The sequence below is a fragment of the Pelophylax lessonae genome, assembly GCF_965119305.1.
Source record: "Pelophylax lessonae genome assembly, chromosome: 6".
In the NCBI taxonomy this organism is placed as follows: domain Eukaryota; kingdom Metazoa; phylum Chordata; class Amphibia; order Anura; family Ranidae; genus Pelophylax; species Pelophylax lessonae.
Genome location: NC_138773.1, coordinates 248,572,604 through 248,585,970, shown reverse-complemented (window position 1 = coordinate 248,585,970; position 13,367 = coordinate 248,572,604). Strand labels below are relative to the sequence as shown.

Sequence of the window (13,367 nt, the reverse complement as noted above, 5' to 3'; positions counted from 1 at the left end):
GGGCGGCCGGCTGGCTGGTACAGGGCCTGGGGGCGGCCGGCTGGCTGGTACAGGGCCTGTGGGTGGCTGGCACAGGGCCTGTGGGTGGCTGGCACAGGGCCTGTGGGTGGCTGGCACAGGGCCTGTGGATGTGGGTGGCTGGCACCGAGCTGCTGTGGGTGGGTGTATGGCAGTAATACACTCCGGCGAGACTAGTCCCGACTCCAGACGAGGCTGTCCAAGGCGAGGGAGGCGGCCTGAAAAGGCAGAATGACGTCACAAAAATATCTGCACTGCGAGTTCCAGGGCCGATGTCGATATATCGGGGAAAATACATATTGGCCTTGCCGAAAATCGGTCTATCCCTAGTTTTAATCACTCTCACACTGGTCACTGGAATTTCAACATGGCATCTCATAGCAAAAAACTCTGAGGATTGGAAAAAAGAATTGTTGCTCTACATAAAGATGGCCGGGGCTTTAAGAAGATTGCCAAGACCCTAAAACTGAGCTGCAGCAAGGTGGCCAAGACAGTTTAACAGGACAGGTTCCACTCAAAACAGGCCTCGCCATGGTCGACCAAAGAAGTTGAGTGCACGTGCTCAGCGTCATATCCAGAGGTTGTCTTTGGAGTGCTGCCAGCATTGCTGCAGAGGTTGAAGGGATGGGAGTTCAGCCTGTCCGTGCTCAAACCATACGCCGCACACTGCATCAGCTAGGTATGCACGGCTGTCGTTCCCAGAAGTAAGCCTCTTCTAAAGAGGATGCACAAGAAAGCCTGCAAACAGTTTGCGGAAGACAAGACGACTAAGGACATGGGATTACTGGAACCATGTCCTGTGGTCTGATGAGACCAAACTTATTTGGTTCAGATGGCGTCAAGCGCGTCTGGGGGCAACCAGGTGAGTACAAAGACAAGTCAAACATGGTGGTGGGAGTGTCTGGGTCTGGGGCTGCATGAGTGCTGCCGACACTGGGGAGTTACAGTTCATTTAGGGAACAATGAATGCCAACATGTACTGTGACATACTGAAGCAGAGCATGATCCCCTCCCTTCAGGAGACTGGGCCACAGGGCAGTATTCCAACATGATAATGACCCCAAACACACCTCCAAGATGACCAGTTCCATGCTAAAGAAGCTGAGGGTAAACGTGATGGACTGGCCAAACATGTCTCCAGACCTAAACCCTATTGAGCATCTGTGGGGCGTCCTCAAAACAGAAGTTGGAGGAGTGTAAGCTCTAACATCAACCGGCTCCGTGATATCGTCATGGAGAAGTAGAAGAGGACTCCAGTGGCAAACTGTGAAGCTCTGGTGAACTCCATGCCTAAGAGGGTTAAAGCAGTGCTGGAAAATATTGACACTGGGCCCAATTTGGACATTTTTTTTTTTTTTTCAAATTCAATGTTTATTGAGGAGATAAAGGCATACAAGCCAACAAAGGCAGTGAATTGAAATACAGCCGAGTAACAAGAGAACAGCGTAACATGAGGCGTAAATCATATAAACATAGCCGTATGTGAGAAATGAGAATACACAATGCATCAAAGTATGTCTCAGGACGGTAGATCCCCAGATAGACCCACGCTCCTACCGGCATCTATCACATGGCCGGCAAACCGGAGTGCGGAGGGTATCCGACAGGGTCACCAATCCAAGAAACCACAAGAGGTCTTAGTGTCATGTATGCTTTACAAGAGCGGGAGAAATTGTTCAAAGAAGAGAAAAGAAAAAAAAAAAAAAGAAAGAAGAAAAAGAAACGAAAAAAACAAGTAGAGGAGGGATAGAACAAAGAGCAGGAAGTGCCACATCGGAAAAGGGGGGAAGGGAAGACAGGACAAACACTTGAAAAGAGGACATGGGGGGGGTTCAACAGGGGAGAAGGCCACCCAGTGTGAGCGAGTCTGCTATGCTACAAGGTCCCGGTATTCAGTGGTCGAGCTGAACTCATGCCAGTAAAACCAACGCTTGAGGAACTCCTCTCTCGTACCCCGGTCGGCCGCCAGCAAGTCCTCCATCTCGTTAATAAATGCCACTTTACGCAACCACATCGCCACAGTAGGAGGGCGGGATTGCTTCCATAAGAGAGGGATACAGCTCTTGGCCGCTGTCAGCAGTATCGGCAAGATCGACTTCCGATAGGACGCCCTTGGGAAGCTGTGGTGGTGAAGAAGGAACAAGGCAGGTTGCAGGGTAATGCCCCATACACACGTGCAGATTGTCTGCAGACTCACCAAAACCATATAATACGAGGTCAAACCTAAACACTTACAATTTGTATGCAATCCGGCAGGCCCTTGCACTACATAGAAAAGGTAAGTCTGCAGACAAAAGTCTGCAGATAATCTGCACGTGTGTATGGGGCATAAGGGTGTGGTCTGTAAATTTTTGGATAATACGGAGGACCTCCGACCCCAATTTGGACATTTTTAACTTAGGGGTGTACTCACTTTTGTTGCCAGCGGTTCAGACATTAATGGCTCTGTGTGGAGTTATTTTGAAGGGACAGTAAATTTACACTGTTATACAAGCTGTACACTCACTACTTTACATTGTAGCAGAGTGTAATTTCTTCAGGCTACATTCACACCTGAGCGTAGCGTTTTTTTACCGCGATTTTACCGCGATTTACAGGCGTTTTTAGATTGATTAGAGACCAGTGGAAAACGCCTGTAATCTGCCAAAAAGAAGCTCATGTACTTTGAGCGTTGGGCGTTTTGCTCACAGCGTCAAAATGCTCAGATGTGAACAGGGGCCATTGAAATGAATAGGATTTGTCTTGTTGGGCATTTTGAGAGCTGATCCTAGAGCAGAAAAACTCCCCAAAACCACCCCAAAACACCTACATGTGAACGGAGCCTAAGTGTTGTCACTTGAAAAGATATAATAAAACTATTTACAAAAATGTTACAGCCTTATTCCAAAATGGATTAAATTCATTACTTTATTCAAAATTCCACAAACAATACCCTATAATGCCGACAAAGTGAAAGAGGTTTGTTTGAAATGTTTGCAAATATATTATATATATATATATACATATATACATATACACACACACACACATATATATATACATACATACACAAAATAAATAAATCAAAAGGGAAGAGGATCTCTTTACCAGTATGTGTTCTTCTGTGTCGCTGCAGCTCATCACTTCGGGTAAACCTTTTTCCACAAAACATCCAGGTACAGACAAAAGGACGCTCTCCCGAATGCCAACGAAGATGAGCTCTTAGGTGTGAGGTCTTGCCATAGACTTTTGCGCATCCAGGGATGTGACAAATGTGTTGTTTTTTCTTCCCAAGGTTTGTACCCCTAAAATAATAGATTTGTTTAAGGACTGTTTGAAAGGAATTCCGCTGATTTCTGCTATAATTACTGTTACACTCTGTGCCATTTAATTAACCACCTATTTCAGGGGTATTGAATTAAAATTCATGAAGGTCAGTAAAATTTTCTTCCATCCGAGGTCTGAATCATATGTTTGGCTCTCAATGGCACCTCTGCACAATGGACAAACGTGATGCATCTTTAAGAGTGCAACATCGCATGGTGCCACAGTACCATACAGCTTGGTATGGGGCAATTAAAAGAGAAAAAAAAAAAGTCTAGGGACTACTGTTTCTGCTTGTAAGGCAGCCCACTGAAATAAATGGGCCACCTACACGCGTTACGCAGTAATGTGACATTAGTCACATCACTATCCTTTTTATTACATCAGTGTTCTCAGTCCCTCTGCACCCACCTTCACATTACAGTCCTCAGCCCCCCTTCACATTTTTGTCTGCGGCCCCCCCCCCTACTTTAACCACTTGCCGTCTGCTCACATTGCTGCTACTGCGGCTCGTTATCGTCCAGTGACGTAGACCTACGTCGCTGGACTCCGCCCCTTGTGGGCGGCACGTGCGCGCCCCGCCCGAGGCTCGCTCCTGCTGTTTTCAGTCACAGCGGGAGTCGGGCCAGGGGAGGAGCGGCGGCGATCGCCACTGCTCTTCCCCGATTGTCGGGGAATCTAGTTTGGAGATCCGCCCGCTTGTGTAAACAGAGCGGGCGGATCTCCTCAGTGACGAGTGACAGATTGCAGTGTTCAGCATAGCTGAACATGCGATCTGTCCCTGTGTCACTCAGTCATCTCCCCCCCCCCCCCACACGTTAGTAAGCACCAGGCATACATTAACCCCTCCCTCTCCAATAAAATTAACCCCTTCCCTGCCAGTGTCATTTTTACAGTAACAGTGCATATATATAGCACCGGTTACTGCAGTAATGTCACTGGTACCCCCAAAAGTGTCAAAAATGTCAGTCAAGGGTCCGATCTGTCTGCCGCAATGTCGCAGTCCCGCAAAAAAAAAAAAAAAAAAAAAAAAAAAAACGCAGATCGCCGCCATTACGCGTTAAAAAAAAAAAAACACTAAAAATGACAGAAATCTTTCCCTTAGTTAGTAAACGCAATAACTTTTGCGCAAACCAATCAAAATACTATTGTGATTTTTTTTACCAAACATAGGTAGCAGAAAACAAATTGGCCAAAAATTTAAAAAAATATTGATTTTTACATTTTTTTTTGGGGGGGGGGGGGGTTTCATATAAAAAAAAAATGTTAAAAATATTGTTATTTTTTCAAAATAAAGGTTCTTTTTTTGTTTATAGCGCAAAAAGTAAAAATCGCACAGGTGATCAAATACCACCAAAAGAAAGCTCTGTTTGTGGGGAAAAAAAAGGACGTAAATTTCGTTTGGGTACGGCGTCGCTCGACCGCGCAATTGTCAGTTAAAGTCGCACAGCGCCGAATCGCAAAAAGTGGCCCAGACGTAAGACAGCAAAATCCTCCGGTGGTAAAGTGGTTAAATGGCAGTTCCCAGCCCCTTTCATTTCACCCCCCCCCCCCACCCCACCTTTTGACATTCCTGTCCATGCCCCCTTTATAGTACCCATCCTTCACATTCCTGTACCCCCCTCTTTATAGCACCCCCCGTCACATAACTGTCCTACCCCCCTTTACACAGCTGTCCCCGCCCCTCTTTATAGCACCCCCCTTCACATTCCTGACCTCACCCTTTTTATAGCACCTCCCTTCACACTGCAGTCCCAAGCCCCCCCCCCCCACCCTCACACCACAGTCTGCAGCCCCCTTCACATTTCTGTCCTCATCCCCTTTGTAGAACCCCATTCCCCCTTCATATTCTTCAGATTCCTGCCCTGCCTCTTTTTATCATCCCCTTTACCCCTTTACATCAGCAGTGCCCTCTTCCCTGTCATACCTTACACAGGGCACAGCAGCCGACATCAGAAGTGCAGCAAAGGGATGGATGGAGGGCGGGACCTGCCCCAGTTAACTGATTGGTTGCTAGAATGCAGGGCGGTTTTAGAAATCAAGCAGTTAACTGAGCCAGCCCCTGCCCTTCGTACATCACTGTGCTGCTGCTCCGATGTCAGCTCTGTAAAGACAACAGAGCTAGCGGGCAGCAGCTGAGGGAGAAAAAAAAAAAAAGCAGATCCTAAATGACGTGACTGCTGCGGTGCTAGAGGGAACATGGACACAGTCCTGGACTTGGCCCACAGTCCGCCATTTAGTGATGCCTGACCTATTTAAATATTTAACGATTATAGCGGTGAAACAAAACCTCACAAACCAAAAATCTAATTTTCTTTTAGGTCTTACATTTTTTTTATCCTAGGTAATTTAAAAATACTTTTTTTCTTAAAGTAAACCTGTGGATAAATAAAACAGCATTTAATATTAAGCCAGAACAAAAGGGACACTCAGGACAGCAACACCATCAAATGGTTGCCATTTGCTTATCTATTTGCTTCCTTCTGCAATTCACTACTAGTTGGTAAAGGTTCCTAATACAGTGATAGATCAACTCCTATGGCTGGTGTGGCTCTGGGCTCAGGCATTGCAGAGAAAAGCAGAAAACCAAGTTGTTCAATCTACACACTTCGTCTTTTTGCACATTCTTGGTTCACAGGTGTTTAAGGGCTCATTTACACTTGCTTCGACTTCAACCAACCTTAAAGCGTCTACCGCTTTAACATGCTTTGTGTGTTTTTTTGAAGCTTCAATGAAGCCTGGGCAGATGCCCTGTGTGTGTTGGTATTTCATTCCTGCAATTGCTCCAAAACAAAGTGAGACTAAAGCTGAAAAAATGCCTCAAAAGCTTTAGGTGCTTCAAGTGAGCTTGGTCAGACTTCTATGGATGCTTTGAAGACGCTTAAAAGTGGAGTTCCACCAATTTTCGTAGCTTTAGATCTATGTAATCCCCTTTAAAACGACTTACCAATGGAAACCTTTTTTTTTTTGCTAGTAAATACCTTAATTTCTGCTTTATTCCTCCTCTCCTCACTTCCGGGTCCGATCGGCGATGACGTCATTCGGCGATACACAATGTGTGCTGGGATGTATTCCATTCCAGAAATCTCGCAGTATCACCCAGGAGCTGAGCTGTACTGTGTGTATTCAGGCCGTGACCTGCCCCGCCTCTCCTCAGTGAGTTGTACTGTATGCACTGTATTCAGGAGGTGCTCTGCCCCGCCTCCTCTCAGTGAGCTCAGTGAGGATATAATGCTTTCAGTCCTCGCTCACTGAGAGGAGGCGGGGCAGAGCACCTCCTGAATACAATGCATACAGTACAACTCACTGAGAGGAGGCGGGGCGGAGGCGGGGCAGGTCACGGCCTGAATACACACAATACAGCTCAGCTCCTGGGTGATACGGCAAGATTTCTGGAATGGAATACATCCCAGCACACGCTGCGAATCGCCGAATGACGTCATCGCCGTTCGGACCCGGAAGTCAGGAGAGGAGGAATAAAGCAGAAATTAAGGTATTTACTAGCAAAAAAAAAAAAGTTTCCATTGGTAAAAGTCGTTTTAAAGGGGATTACATACATGTATGTAATCCAACCTATTAAAAATGGGTGGAACTCCGCTTTAACCACTTAAGCCCCGGAGGATTTGGCTGCTCAAAGACCAGGGTCTATTTTGCGATTCGGCATTGTGTGACTTTAATGGACAATTGCGCGGTCAGGCCACGCTGTACCCACAGGAAATTGACGTCCTTTTTTCCCCACAAACAGGGCTTTCTTTTGGTGGTATTTGATCACCTGTGCGATTTTTATTTTTTGTGCTATAAACAAAAAAAGAACGTCAATTTTGAAAAAACAACAATATTTTTCACTTTTTTTTATAGGAAATTCCCAAAAAATAAAATGTTAAAATCAAAATTTAACATTTTAGACCAATTTGTTTTCTGCTACATTTTTTTTTTTTTTTTTACCAAAATCGCAATAAGCGTATTTTGATTGGGTTTGTGCAAAAGTTATTGCGTTAACTAAGGGAAAGATCAATGTCTTTTTTTTTAAACTAGTAATGGCGGCGATCTGCGATTTTTTTTGCGGGACTGCGACATTGTGGTGGACAGATCGGACCCCTGACTAACATTTTTGGAGTACCAGTGACATTACTACAGTAATCAGTGCTATACATATGCACTGTTACAGTAAAAAGGACACTGGCAGGAAAGGGGTTAACTTTATTAGAGATCCAGGGGTTAAGTGTGTCCCTAGGGGCGTGCTTCTGTCAAGGGGCATGGCTTTTGATGTAACCACAGAGACATACGATCCTACATAGCAGGGAGAATGACAGGCGGCTTTGTTTACATGAGCCGCCTGCCTTTCTCCCTCTCCAGCGGGAGATCGCGAGTGACCGGCGGACATCAGAGCCACCGGTGAGTCGCGCGGGGATGGCCGTGAACGAGCGGGAGAGCGCGCTCGCCCCCTGCAGGCTCCTGGGCGAGCGACCTAGTACTACATCGCTTTGCCCAGGAGGGGGCTGACTGCCGCAGTAAATGTAAATGCAGCGGTCGGCAAGCGGTTAAAGCACCACTAAAGCGACAAGGTATAATTTTTGAAGATAAACAAATGCAAGGTATAAACAGGACTGTAAGCTGACCATTTTATTTAGCGACAGGTGCTTTGACTGGCGTTCAGAGAGCTTTAAAAAGCGTGTCCAAAGCCATGTTTTCAAGCAAGTGTAAACAAGCCCTAAAGGATAAATTAACCTTCCAGAGCAGGTTACACACATAATTCGGACGTAATATGCTCCAGACCTGCCCCCCCCCATACACCCGAACACCCCCCCCCCCATAACAGCTGATGGGGGTTCTTCTCTCCGCACCCACTGTCATTTTGGAAACAGCCCACACAGCTGTGTTATTCATAGCGATCTGTGAAAAGAGGCCTACAAGCTACATCAGAAATTTCAGCCGACGAGCGCTCTCGTAGTTTATTTACAATCCCTGCAACTTGTAAAACAGTCAATCCATACCGGAGGTAGGGGAAGAAAATAAAGCAACTTTTTTATTTCACCAAAAATGTGCATTTATTGCCAAAAGGTGAACTTAGCCTTTAGGGTGAACTAAAGTTTTCAGTTTTGGGGGTGCACTATCTCTTCACTCATGTAGAAGTGATTGGGTGGCTAGCTTATTAGAAAGCCAGGGGCCAGCTGAAAGAAACCGAACACTTGTGGCTTTGATACTATATACTTCAAACTATACTAATACTTGTGACTGAAGCTGTAAAAGGGTTAAGCTTCTTATATTAGTTCTCAACACCATTTTATTTTTTGCATAAAACATGAAAGTACTTGCTGATGTTTCCCTTCATACCAGTTTAAAAGGGAGAAAAGATCAAGGTTAAAAAAGATAAACATCTAAAACGCAATTGCTTCTATTGCACAAAGTGCTCAGCTGGAATGAAAGTGGTGTCAGAACCCGACCACCTTAGTGAGAACAAAACCTAAATATGACAAGTACCATCTATATATGACAAGTACCTTCCAGCTCCATCTTTGCAGTTAGGACAAGTGCATGCTACTCTTCTTAGCCTTTTTCCCTCTTGATTTGATTGGTCAAGTTCATCATCAACAACTTGTACTCTCAGATGGGTTAAATCATTGGTGTTAACAGTAGAATCACCAGTAAGCTGCCATTCCTCTGGATCTGGCTCTTCCTCTTTAATCCGGATAGCTGGTAAGAAACAAAAGGCAAGCAATAAGCATTCACACCATTACAATACCCATTTTTCAAAACAAAAGAAAGGAATAGCAAAGTGCAATCACTACCAATAAAACGTACAACTTAAAACACATTGAGGAATTATAAGTGATATATTAAACAGGCAAAAATGAGTTGCCCCTATCCTTTATTTTTGGGTTCCCCACAATGGGGGCACCCAAGCAGGCGTACTCCAAAGCCCCTGCTCTGCATTTCCATTCAGACACAAAGCTCAGACCCACCCCCCTCATTGGCTCTTTGGCTGTGATTGGCCAATGCTCTCATGCACATCACTGGATCGAGAGGGAGCTCAGGTAAATATTATGGGGGTGTGGGGGTGCTGCTTCCTGTGGAACAAGGGACAGGAATGCGAGCAGTATCTCAAGGAGCGTTACCCAATTAAGGACAGAAAAGGGAAGGCACCCTCAAGAGGCTGTAGATCTGCCAAGGAATGACCACCTATCCCCAAGTGGACATGTTCCAAAAAGTCATCAAGGTGTATTCTGTCCCATGCAAAATATTCCTGCAGCAGAAAATTTGTATGGTAGTGAGAGGCCCCAGTCAACCGACTAGGTAAGGGATTCCCTCTAGAGAAGAGGGTAGTGGGGGGGGGGGTCCTTAGGGAAAAATACGATTTTTGTAAGAACTTGCCATAAAATAATTTTCTCTGAGTCCTCTGACAGACGCAGCCACTTCATAGTTTCCTCACAAATGGGTAATGCGCCACCTACAGGAGTAGACTAGGCAGTGAAAACATTTACAAAAACTTTTCACTAGACACACCCTTAGGGGGTGTCCCCTTAGATATTACCCCCAGACACATCCAGCTTACTAATCAGTTTTGAAGCAAGCAGTGAAGGAAAAAGACAACCAACCCAAAATAGAGGGGCGGGGCTGCGTCTGTCAGAGGACTCCGAAAATAATTTTACGGTAAGTTCTTCCAAAAATTCTATTTTCTCTTACGTCCACTGACAGATGCAGTCACTTCATAGTATCCTCACAAATGGGATGTCCCAAAGCAGTGTAGGCATGAGGGGTGGGAAGAAACGCAACCTCTAAAAGGGTAAAGATCCATCAAGGCCAGAGAAAAACGTGGCCAACAGGGCAATAGAAGCTCAACCAACAGGAGCTAGCCCCAAAATGAAAATTCACCCCAGGAAGAGAAAAAACAAGTCTCTTCAGCAAACAGCAGCCTGAAAAAAGTTGCAGCCAAAGGAAGGATCTGAGGATGCCAATATGTCAATCTTGTAGAATTTTGTAAAAGTGTGTACCGACGACCAGGTCGCTACTGCAAAGCGGAGAAACATCTGGTGACCTTCGTAGATAGGGAGGAGCAGGTACGCATTCTTTAACTGCTTGCCGCCCGCCGCAGTAGTATGGCGGCAGTCTGGCGCTTCCAGGCAAAGTGCCGTACATGTACGGCACTAGCCTGGGAGGAGCTAGGGCACTAGCCTGGGAGGAGCTAGGGGGCAATCGCGAGCCGCCTGAGGCGCGCTCCAGCCCCCGCTCGTCAGCGGGGGTGTCAGCGTGTGTGACCGGCGGCTCCGATGGCCGCCGGACACTTGCGATCTTCCTCTGCAGTGAGAGGACTGGCGGCTGATGTAAACACAGCTGTCTGTCATTCTCACTGAAGTGATCACAGAGGCTATGTGATCCTGCTATATAGGATCGCATGTCTCTGAATACATCACAAGCCACACCCCCTGACAGTAAGAATCACGCCCCTAGGGACACACTTAACCCCTTGATCACCAGTACAGTTAACCCCTTTACTGCCAGTGTCATTTTTACAGTAACAGTGCATATTTATAGCACTGATTACTGTAGTAATGTCACTGGTACTTCCAAAAGTGTAAAAAATGTCAGTTATGGGTCCGATCTGTCCGCCACAATGTCGCAGTCCCGAAAAAAAAAAAAAAAAACAGATTGCCGCCACTACTAGTTAAAAGAAAAAAAAAAAACAAAAAAAATGACAAATCTTTCCCGTAGTTAGTAAAACAAAATAACTTTTGCGCAAACCAATCAAAATACGCTTATTGAATTTTTTTTACCAAAAATATGTAGCAGAAAACAAATTGGCCTAAAATGTTAAAAAAAAATAGATTTTTACATTTTTTTTTGAGAATTTCATATTAAAAAAATGTGAAATTTTGTTTTGAAATTGTCGCTCTTTTTTTGTTTATAGCGCAAAAAAAAAAAAAGAAAAAAAAAAAAAAAAAAAGCACAGGTGATCAAATACCACCAAAAGAAAGCTCTGTTTGTGGGAAAAAAAGGACGTCAATTTCGTTTGGGTACAGTGTCACACGTCCGCGCAATTGTCTGTTAAAGTCACGCAGTGCCGAATCGCAAAATAGGGCCTGGTCTTTGAGCAGACAAATCTTCCGGGGCTAAAGTGGTTAAATTGATGGAAGCCAGAAAATCCCCTTGATTTAAAGACACCACCAACGTCCAGATTCCATCCGGAACTTCTGCACCCGTACATAATGGTTCAGATATTTGAGGTCCAGGATAGGACGCACTTTGCCCTCCTTCCTGGGTACCTTGAACAGGTTCGAGTAGAAGCCTCGAAACAAGTCCCGCTGAGGAACGACGCCCTGTGCTAGAAGATCATGCACAGCCCCCTTGAGATCCCTTAAACGATCCGGGGACAGACGGAGATTCGATGGAAAGAACCGGTCTGCTGGACAAGATCGAAATTCAATCTTGTACCCTGTACGAATCAGTTTGTGAACCCATTTGTCTTGAATCAGACACGTCCAGGGTTCCTGAAAGTAACGCAGACGTCCCCCCACCCCTGAGCCGGGTGAGGGCGTCCCTTCATGCGGAGGAAGACTTGGCCACAGCACCGTACCGACTGGCCTTAGGCTTACCTGACCAAGCCTTCTTGTTTGTTTTCGCCGGAGGCTTTGAACAGTTTTCCTTTTTCCTGTGCCTGAGGCACAAAAAAAACCCCCGGTGAGCCTTAAAAGGAGGGACCCCCACTTAGCGCGGAGCGCCTTGCCCTTCGCGGACTGGGGCAGAAGAGTACTCTTACCCCCTGTGAGACCCTTGATCATCTCATCCAAAGAGTCACCAAAAAGGCGTTGCCCCCAAAAAGGGGAGATCAGACACGGTCTTTAGAGGTTTGGTCCGCCGACCAGCTCTTCAGCCAGATCATGCGGCGGTTAGCAAAATCCTTAATCTCGTGACCAGGGGAGCCTCATCCAGGGCCGTGTCACACAGATACACCATGGCATGCGCCATTTGGTCCATGAGCTTGATGAGAGTTGGGGGGGACCGACTCAGCCAGCAGGTTGCTCTTAAGCACCTTAATCCATTCCGTGACCGTCTGAGAGACCAGCACGGAAACGAACACAGGATTGAGGAGCGAGCAGGTGCTGGTGGAGTAAAAGATATTCCAGGCGCCTGTCCACCGGGTCCTTAAACACCGGGGAGTCCTCCACGGGAACCACCGTGGATTTATTCAACCAGGACACAGTGTGGTCCACTTTAGGTGACCCAGTCCAACGAGTGGAAACTGCGTCTGCAAAGGGGTAGCGACGTTGAAACCGCTTAGGCACTACCAGCATGTGCTTAATGCGCCGCCATTGCTTGTTCAGTCTCGTGAAACTCCTCGGGGCAAGGGAAAACCTGACCCGACTTCTGGGCTTTGTGGGAGCCGAAGATAATCCGCTTTGACTGTGTGGGCTCATCATCAATATGCAAAGTCTCCCTGACAAAGCGAATCAGTGCTTCCACCAAAGCGCGTTCCCGCGCTGCAGCGGAGGACGACTCCTCCTCGCTGTCCAAGTGTGAGGACAGGGAACCCTCAGGGAGGGCAGTGTCCATGGCAACCACTTCAGGCTCAGATTCAGAAGATTGAGAGGGCATCAGCAGTTTTTTTTTTTTTTTAATAGGAACTTGTGACATGACAAGATCAACTTTGGATGCCAGAGCTTCCACGACTGCAGACAGGGATGCTAGGAAATGAGATCTGGATGAACCGGATGCACACAAGATCAGTGGGGAAATTTTCACTCTGGGGATCCATTTTAAAAAAAGGACAAAAAAAAGGTACACTGGCCCTTTAAATGCAGGCTAGCGGCCTGCACCGCCAAATCGCACTGCTGGAGTTCCCCTTTAGCAGGCAGACCCACTGACAAAGGCTAAATGTGTCTGAAGAATGTCCAAAAGGAATAAAACCCCCCTTACTGTGTCCAGAGAAACAGGGTAAGCAGCCGCTCTCCACGCTGTTCAGCAGAAAGTGAAACTACTGGGAGGAAGTGACCTCAGATCACTAGAGGATGAACTCCCCCTGAGCCACAAGAAAATGCTGCCATAATAAA

The 13,367-nt window shown here is 46.2% G+C and overlaps 1 protein-coding gene across 1 annotated transcript in view; it reads right to left on the bottom strand.

Annotated features, from left to right (window-relative positions):
• Positions 1–13,367, bottom strand: part of SP3 (Sp3 transcription factor) — a 77,490-nt gene that overhangs the window by 10,870 nt on the left and 53,253 nt on the right. Inside the window, exons 4-5 of the mRNA XM_082262050.1 lie at positions 8,823–9,015; positions 3,106–3,302 (exon numbers count right to left, since the gene is read on the bottom strand). Of these exons, the coding sequence (XP_082118176.1) occupies positions 3,106–3,302; positions 8,823–9,015 (390 nt within the window). The remainder of the gene's footprint in view (positions 1–3,105; positions 3,303–8,822; positions 9,016–13,367) is intronic.